The sequence below is a fragment of the Barbus barbus genome (genome assembly GCF_936440315.1).
Source record: "Barbus barbus genome assembly, chromosome: 37".
Classification (NCBI taxonomy): domain Eukaryota; kingdom Metazoa; phylum Chordata; class Actinopteri; order Cypriniformes; family Cyprinidae; genus Barbus; species Barbus barbus.
In genome coordinates, this window is record NC_136715.1 from 13,814,166 (window position 1) to 13,836,540 (window position 22,375).

The 22,375-nt window shown below is 39.3% G+C and overlaps 1 protein-coding gene across 4 annotated transcripts in view; it reads left to right on the top strand.

The window, feature by feature from the left end:
- Positions 1–22,375, top strand: part of LOC306857180 (plasma membrane calcium-transporting ATPase 2-like) — a 101,230-nt gene that overhangs the window by 42,884 nt on the left and 35,971 nt on the right. For all 4 annotated transcript variants that reach the window (XR_013783075.1, XM_079396956.1, XM_079396958.1 and 1 more), the window contains exons 2-6: positions 966–1,447; positions 18,362–18,559; positions 19,628–19,885; positions 20,376–20,501; positions 21,543–21,665. Coding sequence is in view for 3 of the 4 variants with exons in the window: in XM_079396956.1 (XP_079253082.1) it covers positions 1,252–1,447; positions 18,362–18,559; positions 19,628–19,885; positions 20,376–20,501; positions 21,543–21,665 (901 nt within the window). In the remaining variant the exon portion in view is untranslated. The remainder of the gene's footprint in view (positions 1–965; positions 1,448–18,361; positions 18,560–19,627; positions 19,886–20,375; positions 20,502–21,542; positions 21,666–22,375) is intronic.

The window sequence follows — 22,375 nt, forward strand, 5'->3', positions numbered from 1 at the left end:
GGCAGACTGTATAGCTGATGAAAGATCGCCAAATTTTTTTTTAAATATCATATAGGCCTAATGTTCATTGTCAATATTATCTTATTTAAACCTTTTATGTGTTTCAAATAACTATTGTTTGCTATCTGCGCTGCATTCATGTGTAGTGCAAGATTTTGTGTGTTCGGTGAGCATGCCGCAGTTAGGCCTATCTTTTTTTTATTATTATTTATTTATTTTTTCTGTCTAAATATTTATTTTTTCATTACAAATCTTGTTTGGTTCAATTTCGTATCATTGTATATTAAAACAAGTCACTTTGTTATGCAGATGTGACGTGAATCTGCAGTCTTATTCGCAGTCTATTTCATAAATATTTGTACAGTAGGCAGGCCTATTATATATTCAGCATATTTTACTTAACCTGTATTTTATCTTACACTGTAAAAAGTGATAAGTTGACTTAACTTAAAAAAATTGAGGAAACCCATTGCCTTAAAATTATCAAGTAAATAATAATAAAAAAAAAAAATAAGTTAAGTGAACCTGACAATTCACTTAAAAATATAAAGAAAGGGTTCAATATATTGGTAAAGAATACAATTTATGAGAATTTATATTTCAGGTTTTGACTGCGAATGTCACGTCCATAACGCTGGAATTACTCGTTAGAGATTCCCACTAGATGTGCAAACTAGGATCCTTTTATGGGTTGCATCTGTATATCTGTATATTGTTCAAGCGCATGAGGAAATTTGTAGAATTGGTGTGTGGGGAAAAGAAAGAAGTAGCTCTGTATTTCATAACATCTTGTCTTTTTCCCACTGTTTTATCACTATTCACAAGCACAAGGGGTTCTACTCATTTAGATGGTGTCAACATTTCCTGTCTGTTCTGTCACAAAATGTTCAAGCTTAGAAATTAAGCCATTTTTCCATTGATTTGCAAAATAATTTAAAGCCTGTCTGTTTCTCTCTCTATTTCAGTTTTTCTGTGGTGCGTCTTTGAGTCTACAGTACATCCCTTTAATGCCTTGCTCCTGCGATAGCATGTCCGACCTGGATCCTTCCCTTCAGAAACGCTTCCTCTGATGCTCGTTTGCTTTCAAGACAGTTATTCTCAGCGTTCCGACAAAAACACAAAAAGACCTGTTGAACTTGGGAGCACTGTAACACCTACCTGAAGCATTCCTGTATCACCCAGTCTTACGTTTACAAGCGGATCATCGGAAGTCTCACGTCCTGAGGCGTGACTGAAACTCGAGGAGTCAAAATGGCTAACAACACTGCAGACCACCCGCCGGGGAACTCGGTTGCCGAGGTCGACCACGAAGGGGACTTTGGCTGCACGACGATGCAGCTCCGCGAGCTGATGGAGCTCCGCAGTGGCGAGGCGGTCAACAAGATTGCAGAATGCTACGGAGACGTGCAAGGGATCTGCCGCAGGCTCAAGACCTCACCTATCGAGGGTAAGAAGCAGTCAAGATCTACACCTACACCTGCACGACCACTTGATGCAGTTGTTCCATATGCAGAAAGCATTGGTACATGTTGCAAAATCACTCAGACACATAGTCAATTGTTTATTTGAACTGAATTACATTACAGTTGTTTTGATAGTTTTACTGTATAGTTTATGTATATTAGAAACTGTTGCATATTTCAGCAAAGAAAGCTTTAAATATTTAGCTGAAAGGATCTCAACAGCATGACTCCACACCACCATACTTCACTGTAGGCATGGTGTTATGATTGTAGGAAGTGTTGTGCTTTACACCTGCTTTGGAAAAGATTTGACCACAAGTGTTTGACCACAACATTTGACCACAAGTTCTCTTCTTGCGTCACAGCTCGGTCATGTGGGCATTTGTGGCAAACTCCAGACATGCTTTGCACAGTTCCTTTAGAGTAATGGCTGCTTTTGTGCCACCCTCAGATACGTACCAGCGTTATGCAGAGCTTTTGAGATGGGTTGATTTATTTTGTTCTCTTCTACTGAGCTCTGTGATTGTTTGCTGCTTTGTGGTTTCATATCCAATCTGCTTTTCAAGAGGAAAGCCTTATAGGACAGGTTTTTCTGGGTATTGTTTTAGTAATTTGACGTTTCTGCTGCTGGATAATTCAGCGAAAAGTGTCCCCTTTTCGTCATTTAAGCATTTTTGTTGCTTTGTCCCAGACATTATTGGAATTTTCTTCACGTCTTAGGTTTTACAGCTGACCTTCAAATTCACTGCATAATTCATTTCTTTTGGGAATATTTTGGGTTGAATACAAGTTAAGCTCTCTTTATGCCACTTACAAAGTTTATATTTATTTATTTACTTATTTATGGATTTTTTTTATTTCTTAAATGATTTACTTTATAATTTATTTGCAATTTTTTTACTCATTTACTTGCTTGTTGACTGTATGCTTAATGAGAATAAATTTCTGTGGTAATTAACAGCATAACACAGAGGCTGTCAGTATCTTAAGTTTATCTTGAGTCTAACCCAGAATATACATTGCGTTATGTTTACTATGAGAACAGCCTTTTTGCCAACATGGAGGTGAAAGTCAACCAACAAACAAACAAAACACAGAATATTCTTTTCTTTTTTTCTTTTTTTTTTAAGCCATTACGACATGGTACTTTTTAGGCCTTTCTGACACATTGATTCATACAGATGGACAAGAAAGAGGGAATGGGATTGGAAAATGTTGCAAGCTGGATTCAAACTTGTCCCACCCGTATAAGCCTACAGCTTAATGTATGCTTACCACTAGACCAGGGGTAGGCAGCGTCAGTCCTGGATTGCCGATGTCCTGCAGAGTATCTCCAACCCTGAAAAAAAAAAAAAGACCTTGAGAGCTAAACTCTACAGGACAGCGGCACTCCAGGACCGACGTTGCCTACCCCTGCACTAGACCATGGCTGCAAATCTAGCTGTGACATTTTTTGGTCTCTTTTCTCCGTGTTAATTCAGGGGAATGGTAGATTCAGTTGCACATCTAAAGTATTTGAAGATGAAAAGCCACATTAAGTGTTACATTTGTACAGTATGATTTGAGTAATTATATCACTTGAAGTGACACTTGATGACAAGATAATTCTACACTCGGTATGCAGTCTTCTTTTGCTCCATGGCTCTGGAAGGTTGTTTACCATCAAACCTTGAACAGTTCTGTTGACTTAAGATACTTGCGTGGCACTGAAGGTGACATGGCTTATCTCAGAAAAAGCAGGACCATCATGCTGACCTTTGAAAGATATTCACATATGCTTACTGAATAAGTAGTCCAGTTTACAGTATGGCTCAACATTCCTCCTACCCAGTGACCTTGATATTGTAATATTTTATCATATACCAGTCTGTGACGACACCAAGGCAGTCTTATTTCACCTCCGTCAGCGCAAGGTGAGATTAGGCTTCGTTGTCGTCCCACTAAGCAAACATCAGCAGGCTTCAGCATATGGGCTCTGTTGGATCATTCTACCATTGAAATTTGCTCCACACCGTGTCCTTAATTACATTTTAGATCATCGCTCTGTTCCATTTAGTAATGAAGGGACAGCTGTACAGACTTCCCCACACAAGAAATGACTAATTTTATTGAAGGGGGCATAATTGTTTTCTCTTTCGCCTTTAAGTGGAAGAGTAGGTGGAAAAAGCAAAGTAGCATTTCTTTTAAAGGTGCTTTGGAGCTGTTTTGACATGGTTCTTGTCACATAGCCATAAACATGTTTTGTCTGGGGCGTGCGAGTCTGACTGCTTTTCGTGCAAAGAAAAGAGGCAAAAACATTGAAATTGACAGTAGAGGCGTATTAGCTTGGCACTGAACTCGATGTTAGCTCTTGTTGCATGCTTGGCTTATGAGGGAAAATGAATCATCACTTGTCTGCTGTAATATATTTTTCAAAATCCAAGCCTCTCTTTTTTGCATTACAGCATAACACAGACTTTTAAAAACAATACCATTATAGTCCATTCAAGAGTTAAAGGTTCAGCAGTCATTTATGTGTCCTCTTTATTGTCGATATATGTTGTGGCCTCCTAAGAAAACCCTAAATCACAAAAGACGTTTTTAACCTCATATCTCTGCCTTTAGACTTTACAGGTCCTACTCGACCGCTCCTCAAATTCCCCACTAAATCAATACAAGTTTTCATACCATGACTCTCAGTGGACCTTGTTCGACTATTTTTGAGAAATGTTGTCCGGTCGTATTGTTTTGGAGGGTATCCCTTGTTTATTTGGTTGAATGGCTAACATAGGCTTTTATCACTTCCTTTCATTTGTTTCCTGTTAAAATATACAATCTTTTGGCAGTTTTTTCAATCACGCCAAGGCCTGAACATGGACAACCTACTTATTTTGACTCTTGCAAAACAAGTTATGATAAAAGATTGATCTTTGAGGTATTGAGGTATGATATTTTAAGTAGGAAAATGTTGTTTATACTAGGTAGAATTATTTTTTTTTTTTATGTGCACTAACAGTTAGTATTATAGGAGACATAGTGTGAAGGTCTGGGAACTTTGGCCGCTTTGAATGACCAAGGCCTGCCCAAGAGGCCAGATGACTGACAGGTAAAGCAACCAATCATGGTTTCGTTTTGTGCCGCGTCACGTTTCGGGGCGTGGAAATGTTGCCACAATAACAAACTCTCGGACATATTTAAAAAATTCTATGCCGCGAACTTTAAATTTTTCACATACTTTTGAAAATTCAGCGTTTATTTGATCCTGATAAGCGTTTGTCATCACAGTTCTAAACACGATGGCTTTCTTCTTTCGTGAGGGAGTTTGGCGTCATGTCATCTTTGTTTCCAGGTGGAACGTTAAAGAACGCGACACACATGTCTCCCAGAAATCCTGTATAATCTAGCCAATCCAACGACGACTTCGAAACTCCTGAAGTGTTTCCAGATAAGTGTGCCATATGCATCAGATGTTTAGGCAACGTTCCATGGGCATGACGTCTGAGGCTGAGACTATAGGAGACATTACAGTTATAATCAAACTTACAGTTGGATCACAGTTGGTCTATTACGCTCACTATTGCTGCATTTATTTGATCCAAAATACAGTAAAAACTGTTTTTATTAGATATTTTAAAATGTTGTTTATTCCTGTGATGGCAAAGCTAATTTTTCAGCCATTATTCCAGTCTTCAGTGGCACATTCTAAGATGCTGTTTTCTTGCACTTCAACTTTTCTTATTATTAATGTTGTAAACAGTTGTGCTGCTAAATATTATTGTAGAAATATATTTGTAGAAACCATAATACTTTTTTTCAAGAATCTCAGATTAATAGAAAGTTCGAGAGAACAGCATTTAATTGAAATACGAATCTTTTGCAATGTTGTTTGCAACAATTTGCGTCCTTGCTGAATAAAAGTATTTACTTTTGAGCATATCATCAATGTATCAAGGCTATGATGTAACTCAAAAGTACGGTTAATATGTAAAGAACTTGCTCATTGAACATGTGGTACTGTGGACAAGGTCCTAGCTGGTTAACATGCCATTTGAATATAGCAAGTTGCCATGGCAGCAGAAGCATATCGCAGCCCGCTGTTAAGTCCAATTGCAGGTTTATATCTGCATATATTTACTTGGATGGTCAATTAATGTGGGTTAGGGCTGTAGCTATCGAATATTTTAGTAATCGAGTATTCTACCGAAAATTTCATCGATTAATTGAGTAATCGAATAAAAAGTACTTTTTCTTTATTAAAGAGCAATACTAAATATACAAGAGAAAATAAAAAGTCTCTTAAAATGAACAAGTAATTTGTTTCCTTTTTAGAAAAATTAACATTTTTATTGCTGAAATTGCATATATTAATAACTGTAAAAACTAAACCCATTTAGTGTATTTAATTGCCATATTACATTCAAAATATAAAAATCTATTTCAAATTACTTTAAAAAAGATAAACATAGCACAACCTAAAACTAAGGCATAAATCAAAATAATAGTAATAAAAAAAATGATAAAACCTAAACATTGTGCAACTTAACTTTCAAGTTTCAGCCTAACTAGCTCAGGCATGACTTGAGCCTTTGCTGTCTTCTTAGAAGGCTTTGTGGCTTTTGTAAGAGGCTAGTGAGAAGGAAGCTAATGTGGAACAAAAACAAGAGTCCCCATACACACAACATTTATTAACACATTTTTCAGCAACGTGAATTTAAAGTTATTTTGCGAATAAACCCTCTTAAATGTCTCTCTGCATACTGGTGTGTGTAATCCTTTAAAGGAGCATGTGGTTGCAAGCACAGTGCTCTGTATGTAGTTACAGTAAATGGCAGGGATGCACTGAAATGACAATTCTGGGCCGAAACTGAGAATTCTGGATGTGCTTGGTTGAAAACCGAAACTGAAAATGCTTTGTAATAATTATTAATTTTATTAAATAATATAAAGTAATTTTGTAAGACTTTTTAATTTAACAAAATTTTAATGACACAGAATTTGAAAAACAATAAAATAAAATAACCACACTTTTATTGAAAGAAAATTGGACAGAAAATATATTAATATTAAATATAATGTATTTTTATTCAGTTCTATGCAACAGAATCAGACATAACTACTGTTGTTGTTGTTGTTTTTGACTAATTATCCAAATAATATATAGTCCTGCAAACAGGGCTTTTCCTTTCTCAAAATGCGGTGGGGGTGGTACCAATCCTGATCATGTGCACACAATGTACCCACCCTTCAAGTGGCTGAAACAAACGCTTTGTACACGCAACATATTTTAGGTGTTATAATAATTATAGCTATAATTAAAGAAAATTGCATTATAAAGTTGTTTTGTTTTCTCTCACCTAATGTTTTATTGTTATTTATTCTTAAAATAGCCTTATGAAATATATTTCTGCTGCAATGTCTTCAAATTAAACCGGACTTTTATTTTTACGGGTTGCTGTGAATACCTTTAAATTTAAATTTGTGTGAATGTGATATGACCCTAGTTTTACTCGAATGAAATGGTGAAACGCTCATGAAGTGACTCCTTCAGAGCAGTTCTGGAGATGTTGTTCGTGTGTTTATGTCCTCATTTAGAGGCAGACGCTGAAATCACCGCCAGCGTCAGTGTGTGTGGTAAAGGAAAACGCGCGTCTCTACCATTCATTCATACAGAGATATAATCGCGTAATATGAGTTATAATGCTCATCAGATCGCGTAAATCAGTGGGAAATTAATAGAAATTATGATTCTGTGTAAAGAAATATCAAACAAACATGTATAAAAATATAAAAACCCTGGCAAAGCTATTATTATCAACGCATGTGAGCAGAGCAGCGAGGAGCAGATCAGTGAAGGAGATTTTACCAGCGTTGCCCAGTACAGCTGTACTACAGCATGTCACAGCACAGTAACGCTACTGCAAACAGGAACAAGTAGAAATTTCTTGTCAGCGCGTTATTTGAGCGTACTTAGCTTTTCCGGTGATCATGAACGGTAAATGAGTAGAATGCACATTGATAGAGCGGAATATTGAACGGAGAGTCACACGGCGCAGTGATGAGAGTGAAATCTGAACACTGCTGTGCTGTGCTGTGCGGCACGGCATATTTTTTTGGCGGCCGAAAATTCAGTGCATCCCTAGTAAATGGACTAAACGATTCTTCGAAGCACATAATTTTCCTCAATGATTTTTGTATTCGAGTTACTCGTGGAATAGTTTCAGCCCTAATGTGGATATTTTCTGCTCCTCTCTGAGTAGCCTGATGGATGCTTATGGCAGATACAATCTCCTCGGCGCTTTCCTCCCTTAGCTGTGATACGGCATGTGAGATTTGAGATTACAGCATGTCTCACATCCACCGTAATGTTATCTAGTTATATCTATGCAGTGTGCAGCACTATGATATGAAATCATTTCAGTTTCTGCAGATTTAATGAGACCTGTTGAGAGAGTGAAACTCAAGCAGCCTTTTCTTAGTCGTAATATGTTCAATAGGAATTAACCAACTGATTCTGTACAAAAACCTCCTGAGGTTCTTGCGTGCCAAGAGGAGAGTTGGAGGTGGTGTTTTAAAAAGGGCAGTGGAAGCAGGGGACAATGAAGTACCTTAAGTCTCCCATGCACACTGCAGGACCCCAGATCTTAACCATCTCCCTCCTTTTCTCCAGTGACTTGAGGATCCATCCATAGTAACTTTGTGGCATATTTTCTTTGTAGATTGCTGAATGAGGCATTAATGAACAAATATTTCTTTAGGACAACTTTTGTTTAACATGCCTTAGCATGAGTTGTGTTACAAAACAAGGCAGCGGTCACTAAAATCAAGAGTTGTGCACTATTCAGAGTGGAAATGCCTTTTAAAATCCTATTGAGTTCCTGAACTTAAATTAAGTTTATAAGTTTGAACTGAGGTAACGAACCAGATGTAGAATTCCAATTTGAATGTAAAGAATTCAAATTAAAATGATTTGAAATTTAAATAAATTCAAATAACTATTTTTTTTTTTTTTTTAAATCTTGGAAGTGTAAAGATTTACAGGCCAGATAGCATAGGTTGCGTAAGACTTTAACATTGTCCATCATTTTGACAGACAGGGTTGTAAAAATTCCGTCATAATCTATTATTAACCGTCATTTTAATTTTCATAACACATTTAATTGCTTTTCTTTTTGTTCACATTTTTATTTTTATTAATGAACAGGACGAGCATATAGGCTTATGCATTTATTTATTTATGAAGAGAACAGATGAACAGAGACTGTTGGGTATTCTGTAGTCTTAGGTACTACTCACCTGTGTGTAATCAAAGGCATAGCTGAGGCATGCCTTTGAGCATGCTGTAGTTATATCACCACACATGGGTAGTGTAGTACTGTCAGCTGTGTTTAACAGCTGACAGCTGACAGCTTGATTAGACCAAGATGGCGGCGCGAACACATCGCGAGGCTCAGCGTCTCACCAGTTTTTGCAATTTTGCAGTATTTTTCCTGCTCATCTCGGGTCTGTTCTCACTGAACAGCTTTGCCTTAACATCATACACCCGACAGGAGCTTTTGGATATCGGTCTGCACTTTTCCAACAATCTTATAACCAATCATCGACTCATCCCGGAGATCTCCAGAACACCCGAGGCAACGCACTCTGCTCGGCCGGGCGGAAGTGCTCACAGGAGGCGCCAAGATCGTAAACAAAGGCGGGGGAAGCGTGGAGGACTAAGAGCTAAGCTAAAGCTAACTCCGCACCGGCTCTCTTTACCCAGCATTTTCCTCGCTAATGTGCGGTCATTGGTGAACAAAATGGATGAAATACGACTTCGCATCACCCATAGTAAGAAACTTTTGGACTGCAATGTCATGATTTTCACTGAAACATGGCTACATAGCGACATACCCAATAATGCTATTGATCTAACCGGACGCTACACGCTCCGAGCAGATAGAACGGCAGATGACTCCGGCAAGACCAGAGGCGGAGGATTGTGCATTTATGTAAACAAAGCTTGGTGTACGAACTCTGACATTGTTGGAAAAAACTGCTCACCTAACCTAGAGTTTCTCATGGTTAAATGTAGACCTTTCTATCTGCCGCGGGAGTTCACTTCCACCATCATAACTGCAGCCTATATTCCCCCGGATGCTAATGCCAAGCTTGCTATGAACGAACTGCATGCGGCCATTAGTAAACAACAGACTGTACACCCGGAAGCTGCATTTATTGTTGCGGGTGATTTTAATCACTCCAACTTAAAGACAGTGCTCCCCAAATTCCATCAGCATGTATCATGCCACACTAGAGGAGAAAAAACTTTGGATCATGTTTACACAAACATCGCTGGAGCTTACATCGCGACTCCCCTCCCCCACCTCGGACAGTCTGATCACCTTTCTTTGTTTCTCACCCCCAAGTATTCACCCCTCATCAACTGTGTGAAGCCATCAGTGAAGACCATCAAAGTGTGGCCAATGGGAGCAGAGTGTACTTCAGGACAAGTTTCAACACACGGACTGGAGTATGTTTGCTTCTCAGGCTGCCAGTGGCTCTCACACGGACATTGACATCTATACCACCTCTGTACTGGATTTCATCAATACCTCCATTAACAGTGTCACAACAGAGAAACAGATCACAACGTACCCTAATCAGAAGCCATGGATGAACAAGGAAGTGCGGCTCTTGCTGAAAGCCCGCAACACTGCTTTCAGATCAGATGACGCTCAGGCCTACAGCATATCCAGGGCTAACCTGAAGAGGGGCATCAAGAAGGCCAAGCACTGCTACAAGCTAAAGATAGAGGAGCATTTTTTTCAACTCTGACCCCCGGCGCATGTGGCAGGGCATCCAGGTCATCAGTGACAACAAGCCATGCAACTCCACTCCAACGGTCACAGACGTCTCCTTCCTTAACGAGCTAAATGACTTTTATGCTCGCTTTGACAACAACAACAAGGAGACAGCCACCAAGATCACACTGTCAGGAGACCATCAGACCCTCAAACTCACCTCCACAGATGTCTGCACAGCATTGAGCCGGATCAACGCATACAAGGCTGCTGGCCCCGACGGCATTCCTGGACGTGTGCTCAGGACATGTGCAGAGCAGCTCGCAGGGGTCTTCACAGACATTTTCAACCTGTCACTCACCCAAGCAATGGTGCCAACATGCTTTAAGTCCACATCCATTGTGCCAGTGCCGAAACACTCCTCTCCAACGTGCCTGAATGACTACCGCCCTGTAGCACTCACACCCATTGTTATGAAGTGCTTTGAGCGACTGGTCCTGGCACACCTCAAGAACTGCCTCCCACCCACACTGGACCCACACCAATTTGCCTATAGAGGCAATAGAAGCACTGAGGATGCAGTAGGCACAGTACTGCACTCGGTACTCACACACCTGGAAAACAACAACACATATGCACGGATATTGTTTGTTGATTTCAGCTCAGCATTCAACACCGTCATCCCCTCCAAGCTGACCACTAAACTTGGAGACTTGGGTGTTAACACCTCCCTTTGCAACTGGATTATGGACTTTCTGACCAACAGACCTCAGCATGTTAGGTCAGGCCACACCTGCTCCACCACCATCACACTCAACACCGGCGTACCACAGGGCTGTGTGCTGAGCCCATTTCTCTACTCCCTCTACACCCATGACTGCAGGCCTGTGCATGGATCCAACTCCATCATCAAGTTTGCTGACGACACCACTGTGATTGGCCTCATCAGAGACAACGATGAGACTGCCTACACCTGGCTGCATGGTGTGCTGACAATAGCCTGCTCCTCAACACCAGCAAGACAAAGGAACTTATTGTCGACTTCAGGAAGAAGAAAAGTGGAACGCATGACCCCATCCACATTAACGGGATGGTTGTTGAACGTGTCCCCAGCTTCAAGTTCCTGGGAACCCACATCTCGGAGGACCTGACCTGGACCACCAACACATCCAGCCTAGTCAAGAAGGCTCACCAACGCCTCTTCTTCCTTAGAACACTGAAGAAGAACCACCTGTCTCCAATCATCCAGCGGAACTTCTACCGGTGTGCAATTGAAAGCATCCTGACCAACTGCATCACAGTCTGGTATGGGAACTGCTCAGCTGCTGACCGCAAGGCACTACAGAGGGTGGTGAAAACCGCCCAACGCATCACAGGGACACCACTCCCTGCCATTGAGGACGTCCAGAGAAAACGCTGTTTACGTCGAGCTCGCGGCATTCTTAAGGACTCCTCTCACCCTGACCATAGACTGTTTAACTTACTTCCCTCTGGGAGGCGCTTCAGGAGCCTCCGAACAAGGACAAGCAGACTCAGGAACAGGTTTTTCCCTACAGCTGTTTCCCTACTAAACTCTGCCCAATGATACCCCCCTCACACACCACTACAAACTCTTTACCCCTCCCCATCATTAAATCGATTAAAAAAACAAAACAAAAAAAACAACCAATCTACACACTGAGTACTATGTACTGTACATTTTTATTTCTATGCACTTCCAATGTTCATTGCACTAGTGTTTATATATCTCAATTTATAGCTTATTCATATCCATTTGTAATTATTTTCATAGTTTTTACTCATAGTGTACATACATTTACTGCACAATCCATCTGTATAGTATGTTCATATCACCCATCTGTATATCATACTGATAGTATTTAAAAACTTGTAAATTATGTCCATAGTACTACTGCCTTATCTGTATATTCTGTACATAACATATTGTAACATATTGTAGGCACTGTATATCCTGTACCTCTGCTTATTGCACTTCTGGTTAGATGCTAACTGCATTTCGTTGCCCTGTACCTTACATGTGCAATGACAATAAAGTTGAATCTAATCTAATCTAACACATTTTATCATGTTTAAAGCTAGTTTGCATATTTATAAGGATGAACTCAGAGATTTGTATTCATCTTTTTGAGGCTGTACACACAGAGAAAGACAAACACAATTAATATGCGCGCACATTTTATGGTTCGTCATTTGTTTTTGCCAAAAAGCAGCAGTGTATTGAGAGATTTCTATTCATAAATGCATTACTGGAATGCAATTAAGAACTAACAGTGCAAAGTATACATAAATGAAAACGGATTTGGAGGTTGTTTTCTTTAAGTGCATGTTGTCTGGGGTGTATTAATTGAGGGCTTTCTTCATGAGATGCGAGCTAGCTGGAAAAACACATTAAAATGACGTGCCTTTTTCTCGCCTTTTCTCCCCCTAGTTTTTCAACAACAAAAAAAAAGTTAAGGTTAATTGAAGACCAGTCTTGCATGACAAACTAAGACCTTTATTAAGCACACAACTCTTTAAATTCTCCTCAAAGTGTTCTCCACAGCAAGAGCGTTGTGTCCTGTTAGCATGGGCTATTGCTTTTATTCCAGTACACAGGCAAGTCGGGAGCCCTTACGTACCCATCGCATCATTAAGAGCTGATGAATGCTTCCTTAACCAGAGAGAAAGAAGCAGATTGGAAAATGTCCTTTCTTAACTATTTTGGTATACTTAAGCAACATGGGACCAAAGGCACCAGTCACAGTACTGTTAGATATGACATGACATTTATAATAAACTTCATTTAATTGCCCTTAGGTAGGCCAGAAAAGCATTTGAGATGATATCACACCTTGGAAATGTAAAAAAATATGCTGTTTTGTAATAGAAGTGATCCTTTCAAATAAGCTTCTATAGTGCCGTGCCTGTGGGGTGATATGATCAACTTTAAAAAAAAAAAAATGCTTTGTGATGTCATGTGGGAAAGGATTGCCTAGTTTGAATAACAAATTGATGTACATATATTTAAGCAGTTCAAAGACACAATGAAATAAGTCTCACACTGTGCAGCAGCAAAGAGATTTAGTGTAGTAGTTCAAGGTAAAACATTAAAATGATGCAATCAAGCTATGAATATGATACCTTTATCAAATGGTTATAAGTGGGCAATTAAAAGTGAAACGCACATGTCATGTTTTAATTCAAAACCTATCTATTGTGATTTTGTACTTTTAATTACTTGGTTTTTCAAGAGTTTTTAAAGAAATAAAAAGCCCATTCCCTGGGGAGCAGCAGAGAGATGAGCTGACAGGCGTTAAATATGAACTGATTTACCTGTCCAGTGTTGATGCATTATTTTAAAAGCAGAAAAAGCTTTTCCAAACCTTCCTTTAGTTGATAACAGAAAGAGATTTTAGACGGTGTTTATTTAGGTCCAAATAGATCCAGTATCTTCAATAAAAGTGTTAGAAAAATGCTCTGTATGACTTAAAGGGGTCATATGATGCTATTTTAAAGATCATTATTTTGTATATTTGGTGTAACAGAATATGTTGACATGCTTTAATGCTCAAAAAAACATTATTTTTCAATTACTGTACATTGTAGTTCCTCTATGCCCTGCCTCTCTCAAACGCGTTGTTTTCTACAAAGCCGCTCCTTACGACAAGCACAGTCTGCTCTGATTGGCCAACTGACCCAGTGCATTTTGATTGGCCGAACACCACAAGCACGCGCCGGAAATGTAACTCCCCTTACCATAATCGCGAGCTTCAGTTTTCAGTTAATTTTACCATCAGTTCAAGCCCGAAAAGGGAACAGATTTGTGTGACAGACACAGTGATGATGCTCGTATGTATTTGCAGTACACAAGCCGTGGTTAAGACTATTTCTGATGGGCTGTACACTCCGCTGTGATGTGACCCTGTTCCCCTCACACACACACACGACGCGTCACGCGCAAAACAATAGCAAATATTTAAACTAATAACAAAACATACTTGCAGTCGCTGATTCAGAAGCGCCAGATTGTCATAGCAAAGTCAGAAATGACCCTTTTCTTTTTTTCTTTTTTTAAATAGCCTTCGTGCACAGCCAGCCTTGTACTCTCCTAGGTTCGTGAAACTGTCGTCCATAAAACGCGTTGCACAAATTTGAACATTTGGGTTGTGCTGTTCTGTTGTAAATGCATCTTAGTAATGATTCCTAATTGCATCTACTTTCGGAAGGCCAAATAAAGTGCTTTTGCTTTCGCATAGAAGCACACAGCGTCTCCCTGACATGGCTACATCAACACTACTGCGGTTACTGAAACCACACCGCCTTCCTTTTGTGTGAACATTACGCAAATATTTCCACATCGTGACGTAGACATGTGGGGGCGTGTTTTAATGAGGCGTTTTAGCCCGGTCTGGATCTGCCTTCTCTTTTAGATAGAATAAATCCTTTTGTGGGAGACTTTGATCTTTGTAACTCTGCAGACCTTATACATGCACAAACAGCTACATAACACACTAAAGAAAAGGAAAACAAGAAATTGCATCATATAACCCCTTTAATACAAATGTATTGCTAGCATTTTGATAGCTTTATGTGAGGAAGAAAGCAAAATAAGTCATTCTCAGAGCAACACAGAAAATCTTCCCTTCCTATGTTCCTACGCATAGCTTAGACACATAAGATTCATTGTTTAATTTATTGACCGTGTAATTTTATAAACAAAACGTTAGTGGATTTGAAGTAAACTGCATAAGAAAGGAGGACATGGTGTGTTGTTCTGGTGTATTTACTGCTAGGCTGTGTGCTTCAGGTTGGCGGTTTTCTGAGAGAATGATGGCCATGTTGTTCAGAGAGAAAGAGAGTTGGTGTATCTGTAGGTGGTGTGACTGGCTCTCCTCCAGACAGCCACAGCCCTTATGCTGTCCATGTGTTCACGATCTTTCTCTCACCTGTCATCCTGGCCAAGAGAGCAAAACAAAATGCAGGATTTTTAAGGTGGAATTCAAGGTTTAAGGTTTGATACGATTTTCTTGCAGTAAATGCTAAAATCCAAAACAAATTGAGAGAAAATTTTCATTGAATAAGCAGACATAAACTATGCCAAAGTTTGGAGTCTGTTTGCATTTGTTGTAGATTAGAAAATTTTCCTAACACAGTCATCAAAATAAAAGATTTTTATTTGAATACATTTTACAATGTAATTTATTCTGATTAGTCAGGAGAGATGGCGGTAGCACGTAAGTGTTTGCTTAGTACTATTCTTCTGTTTCTGTTATTTATTTGCTGCTAGGAAGGATTATTTTGATTGAACAGTAGTGTACATTGTAAATGACTTAAGGATGAGTGAATGACGCATCTTTTTTTTTTTTTTTTTTTTTAATTTTAAATTTTTCTTTTTTTTTTTGCATTATCTGTCCAGTCACAAATTGGTCAATCTGGCAGTAACTGGGCACAATCTGTGCATCTGAAAATTTAAGAATTGAATCCCATAACACAGGCTGGACCAATACTTGTTAAAGTGATTGATTTATAATGTTCATGGCCGTCCTCTCCCCTTCCTCCCTATATTTGTGTGTTTGAACAAGAGTGATACTGCCCAAAGTGTTTGACGCCTCACATTGTTTTCATTTGTGGAGATGTCTTGTGACTGCAAATATTTGCTGACGACAACAACTCCAAACTCTTTCACGCATCTCCATTTCTGTTGCATTTATTGCATGCTAATTAAAACACCATATTCTGCAAACCAAGGCGAGTAGTGTAGTTTTATGAAGAATATGAACGGCTGCCCTATCTGTATGTCTTTCCCTCGAGTTGGAATGCAGCCTGTTGTGCTTGGTTGTCAGCCTGGCCCCGCTGAGCTCTTCGGCCCTATTAATGATCCCCTCCATTACCATCACAACCATCTCCCCTCAGCATCCTCTTTCAAAGCCTTTGCTTCAGTCACCTTGACACCAGCCCCCGGCAACAGCCTCCCAGCCATAGATGTGACTGCAGTTGTATGGAGGCAGTCAAATCTTGTTAGCCTGTAGCGTATAAACGCATGAATAATGTTTGGGTGCCTGTAGTTGATGATCTCTTGAATGGAGACCTCCATCTGTCAGTCCTTACATCACATTATTACGGTTGATTTTTTTTCTCTTGCTTTTGATTTTAAGGCATCACGATGGACAATTTCATCACACAGTTTGAGACCAGAGTGCTCCTCGACTTTCCATCCTTAGGCCACAATGGGACTTTTGTTTACCTGATTTGCATGACAGAATGCTCTCTTCCAAATTGAAACCATTCTGTTGACAGGGCCGGATGTCATCTTTGTTGACGTGAGTCAGGAGTTTTGTGGGAATACACCTGGTTTGTGTCCTGATTCCTCATGTTAATGTTGACGTGTATGAAAAACACCAGCCTAAATAAAGAACTCAAGATGATGTAGAAGATCCTCGAAATTCTTAAATAAATGCCACGTCGACTTTAAATTTCACACGGAGGGCCAGGATGCTTTCGGCCTAATTCCCAATCCCGTAAATGTCGACACACATATAAATCACTCACAGACCGGTCTGGAATGGACCGTTAGTACACCAAGACATAAATTGACGGGAGAAATAAAGAGAGGGGGCAATCTCTGGAAAATCAATTCTGACCTTCAGCTTGTTTAGAGTAGAGGGCAAACAGAAGGATTGCTTGATTACCAAAGAGGACCCCGTTGATTGAGAAATATTTGGACACAACGATGCTTATAAGCAGGCCCGGATGCAATCTACTGGCCATTTTAACTTTTTTGTTACTGATTTTTGTGGAGAATGGTTTTAAACCACTGCTTAATGCAGATGAGAGTGCTACACTAAAGGCAGTATGAAATTAAAATGTCCAGCTTTTTAATAAATGAATATGTAATGGACAAGTGGAAATCTGTTAAGTAAAAATGAGCTTGATAATTTACTCTCTCATGCCATTCCAATCTTTCATGACTTTCTTCTGTAGAACGTAAAAAGATTTTTCAAACTTTTTTTTTTTTTTTTTTTTAAGTCAGTGGGGCCCAAAACAATGTTAATATTTCAAAATAATAAATTTTCAGTTTTGGGTGAAGTATACCTTTAATAAGTCAATAAGGAACATCCTCCATATGGCCAAGCTCTTATTGTATCTATCCTCTGATTCTTGTGTAAAATCTCAGCTGCTAGCTTTCTGTTCTCTATTCCCCTGGTAGCCTTGCTGCAGTGTCAATCATCAACAGACTGGTCGGGGGGGTATAGACCGATAAGAGAGGAAAAACGACAAACTTGGTTTCTGTGCGAAATCCATTTAAAGACATTTGTATTTTGCCCAAACCCTCCCAAACCCCATGTACTAGTTTCTGGTTGATTAAAGCAAAGGCTAAAACTCATTCAATATTCTGGGTTTATCGGCTACAAGCACTCCAGGCTCTCAACACTGATTAATTGTTCCGCTGCTCTTATAAACCTTGACACACACATCCATGATAATCCACCTGAAATGCAGAAATATCTGACTGCTTTTAGTGTGTGTGTGTGTGTGTGTGTGTGTGACGACTCTTCCAACACCATCTACCACAGAAATCACTGATGAAAGTTGACATGGCATGGAGAACATTTTTGAATTCATAGGTGCCAGCCAGGCATGCTTAATTGTTTCCATATTAAATGAATCAGGGTGTGCGATTAGTTAACTTGCTGTCCTTGCCACTTCTGAGGTTGTTTTTTTTTTTAAGGATTGTTTTGAATTATGTATGCAAAAAAAAAGCAAATGGCACTGGCTACTATCAATACATCTCATTTGTCTGTGACCACTGTGGTCTAAAAGGCAAACAGGCTACAAATAAGGTGGCAGGTTGAATGTAGATTGGAAGGACTACTCGTTTCAACTCTGTACAGTTCAATCACCGATTCAAATAACTCCTTTGAAGGTATCAGAGAGAGAATTTTACTTCATATTGGTGACTCAGTGTATTTATAAAGCAGTGAGCCTTGTGTTCAGTAACAATTCAATTGCATAGAAATGTAGACCTGTTGCATTAATATTAATTCTGTTGAGTTACAGTAACATGCATAATCAAATAAAATTTCAGAGTCAAAACTATGCCTTTTATAATAGTAATAACTCTGTTTGTATATTTTGCAGGACTCTCTGGTAACCCTGCTGATTTGGAAAAGCGTCACGCGGCGTTCGGTAAAAACTTCATCCCCCCTAAGAAGCCCAAGACCTTTCTGCAGTTGGTATGGGAGGCCCTGCAGGATGTCACCCTCATTATTCTGGAGGTGGCAGCCATTATTTCTCTTGGCCTGTCCTTCTACCACCCACAGGGGGAAGGCAACGACAGTAAGTAGTTGCTTTAAACAGAGTTTTTAAGAAGTGTTTCAATATTGTTTGAATTATTTTCCTGCTCTCAAACTACCTATTAAAATTAAAAAAACTGAAATCATTAATTTACAGATGCTAATATGTTGCAAACATTTCAGATACAGACCCCCCCAGTAGTCAGTATGTTTAAAAGTTTGTTGGTGTTGGTAAGATTTTTCTAATGTTTTGAAAGAAGTGTCTTATGCTTACCAAAGCATTTATTTAATCAAAAATACAGTTAAAATGGCAATGTTTTTTTTTTTTTAAACAAAGGAAAATATTTGTTTTAATTAATTTTAATTTTAATTATTATATATATATTATTATAATGTTTCAAAATGTAATTTGTTCCTGTGACATCAAAGCTGAATTTCCTGCAGCCTTCAGCATCACATGAGCCTTTAGAAGTTATATTATGTTGATTTAGTGCTCAAGGAGTATTATTGTCAATGCTGAAAACAGTTGTGCTGCTGTGATGCACACAACTGTGATGCATTGTTTTTCAGGATTCTTTGATGAATGGAAAGTGGAAAGTGGACCTTTTTTGTACTGTCCAAAATGCAGTCTAGTGTTTTCATTTTGATTCCAACTTTATTGTTGGCTCAACATTTTGGCATCTTATGCTTTAATAATGGCCTCATTTGGGACTTTTGTTCAAAAGCACCGCTTTGAAAGCCGGATAACTTGAATTTGGCTGCAACTGCAGGCTTTTCCTATTACCCATATGGCTCAAACCACAAGGATGACCTTAGACAGTCATCAAGTTCTCCTAGAGGAAATTAGGTCAATAACGTGTAAATTTGCAATAAAACATTTTTCTGGCAAGAGGAAACTTTCCAAAGAGGAGACTCTGATAAAAACATGAGCATGTAGCTGCTGTTGTTATTGCTTGGACCCTTAATGGTCTCTAAAGGTTGTATGAACTTGTTTGAAGGTTATGTTTAGTTTAGATTGGCGCAATACTTTTTTTTTTTTTTTTTTTTTTTTTTTTATACACAGGATGTTGTAAGTGATTGATTTTCTCTTGGTGGTTTTATGTAATTCCAGGCTGTGGCCAAGCATCCGGGGGTGTTGAGGATGAGGGCGAGGCCCAGGCAGGCTGGATCGAAGGTGCAGCCATCTTGTTCTCAGTCATTATCGTGGTTCTGGTGACCGCCTTCAATGATTGGAGTAAAGAAAAGCAGTTCCGTGGGCTGCAGAGCCGCATCGAGCTGGAACAGAAGTTCACCGTCATCCGTAAGGGTCAGGTCATCCAGATCCCAGTGGCTGAAATCGTTGTGGGAGATATTGCACAGATCAAATACGGTGAGAGTTCACGACTGAGAACAGAGGAAATACGGTGTAAATTTGTTGATTTATCTCCACAGTGTGACGGAACTACAGTAGATGTGACACGTCACTGTATCCAGCGATCTCTGCCATATTTGTGTTTTATGAGTGCTGTGGCATTTAGTTTTCCCCCCAGAACCCTTTGCCTTTTTATTAAACCTAAGAGGCGAGTTCTTCATTGGATTCACCAGCGGTTTTGACGAATCATATGTGACTGCCAGTCTTCTCTAAGACACAAAGCATGGCTCATGACTCATGCTTACCGGCTTGCGTGAGTCACTGCGCTGCTGCTCATGGTGCCTGCAACGTGGGCGACGCGTGGGGTGTCCAAGAGCCACAGGAGAGATCTGTCGTCATGGTCGCCAAATCAGCCTCTGCTGCTCTCCTCTTGCTGAATGTGTCTTTCTCTTCCTCTGTCACCAAGTCATCCCACAGTCATTCACACCACATGTTTTTTTTCCATCAGGTGACCTTCTTCCAGCTGATGGTATCTTGATCCAGGGTAACGACCTGAAGATTGATGAAAGCTCTCTGACTGGGGAGTCTGATCAGGTCCGCAAATCTCTGGAGAAGGATCCTATGCTCCTTTCTGGTGAGATAGATTGCCGTTTTTCCTTGGTTACGTCCCCTTGTTAACTTTGGTTGTAGGGCGCAAAAGAGACCACAACCTTGGATTAAACATGAAAAAAAAAGTATTAGGATATCATTAAAAGCAAAAAAAAAAATTTTTTTAATATTTATTATTAATCATCGTTTTTTGCTCTCCTGTCAAATTATTATTCTGGTAATGTAATTTGTAATTTTGAAATTATATTAAATAACTTTTTGACCCCAATTCAGTGGAATAGACGTAAAGGCCCTACTCTTTTTACAAACCACTCAGCCGCTTTGCCTTTGTTTGAAGTGTTGTCATTTAGAATGTAAGCAGTCATTTAGCACATGCTTTTATCCAAAGCGACTTACAGTTTGCTACAGAAACAATCCCCTTGGAGCAGCCTTGGTGTTAAGTGCCTTGCTCAAGCACACAAACCACTTGTTAAGGAATGACGTATCAACCCTCTGACAATACTATTTATGGGTTCAAGACTCTACTCCATCTTAATTTGCAATACTCTCTCAACAGGTGTTGATGAGCACTATTCATTCATAGCACACCTTTAAGCTGAGCTTTTAAAAACTCATGGTTTACAGTACAGTGTCTGCGCTCATGGTATCCCAAATACCAATCAAGGTGAATTCTCCCCCTAATATATTATTTAGACCCGGAAACGTTGACTCATGATGTCAGACATAATACCTAACTTACCTACCTTGAGCTTTAGCCCCTAGTCCATACCACGTTACCGTGTTTTTTGTTTGTTTGTTGTTTTTTTTTAGTACAAAAATCACACAGTTTATTAATATTAATAAATGATAATTAGCTTTATCACTAACTTATGTCGAAAAATAAATTATTTACTTAATTTGAAGATGGTAATTGTGATTAATTCAGTTACTGCCAGCTTTTATTATGGTAGTTATTGCTATGATATTGAAATTGCTATCAAAAAAAATGAAAGTCCAGTCCACTGTTATGATGATGATGGGACTGTTGATTGGTATCATTACGGCTGTTCCTTCTGCTTTCTCTCAGGAACTCATGTGATGGAGGGATCTGGCCGAATGATGGTCTCTGCCGTGGGTCTGAATTCTCAGACTGGAATAATTTTCACCCTCTTGGGTGCCGGCGATGAGGAAGAGAAGAAGGTGAAGAAAGGTGAGAAATTAACATACTTTCATTCTCATTTGGATAACTCCCTTTTTCTTTGAGTGAGTAAACAGTCTACCTCTCTAGTTGGGAGGTTACCTACCATCAGCCTGCCAAAGGTAAGAGCTGTTCACATGATTTGCTGAATTGTGTTCCTCCCCCAAAGCTCCCGCTGCTCTAAAACCCTCTGCCAAGGTTTAAATTCGACTTTATTTTGGGAATAACCACAGTATGTCAGTGGAGACATGGTGTCCCTTGAATCACTTTCCACTCACTTTCACAACTCTTATCTTAACGTTTTTATTTGATATTATTTTTCTCACTTTTTCTATTAGCTCAGGCTTAGTTTGAGCTGATTATTTTTTATTGGCTGAATGTATTATTTAAAAGAGAAAATAGTTTTTGTAAATGTTACATGCATGACACTGACGTGATCATTATAATTGAACAGTCAAAGAAACAGTCGTGCCTGTCAAAGAAACAGTCGTGCCTGTCATGTTATTCCGCTTCCAATTTGGCATGTGGTATGTCCCTACTGCATGCACTGGCTCTCCTGGTCCTCCAGGGTATGTCCAAAAAAACCAAAAAACATCTACTGTCAGCTAACAATGTCTTTTTCATGTTTCTCTTTGTTGGGTCACCACATAATTCAGCAGTCAGACTGGTCTAAATGGTTTCTTCTCTCACTGCCTTAAAAGCTGAAAGAGCAGCTCTGAAAC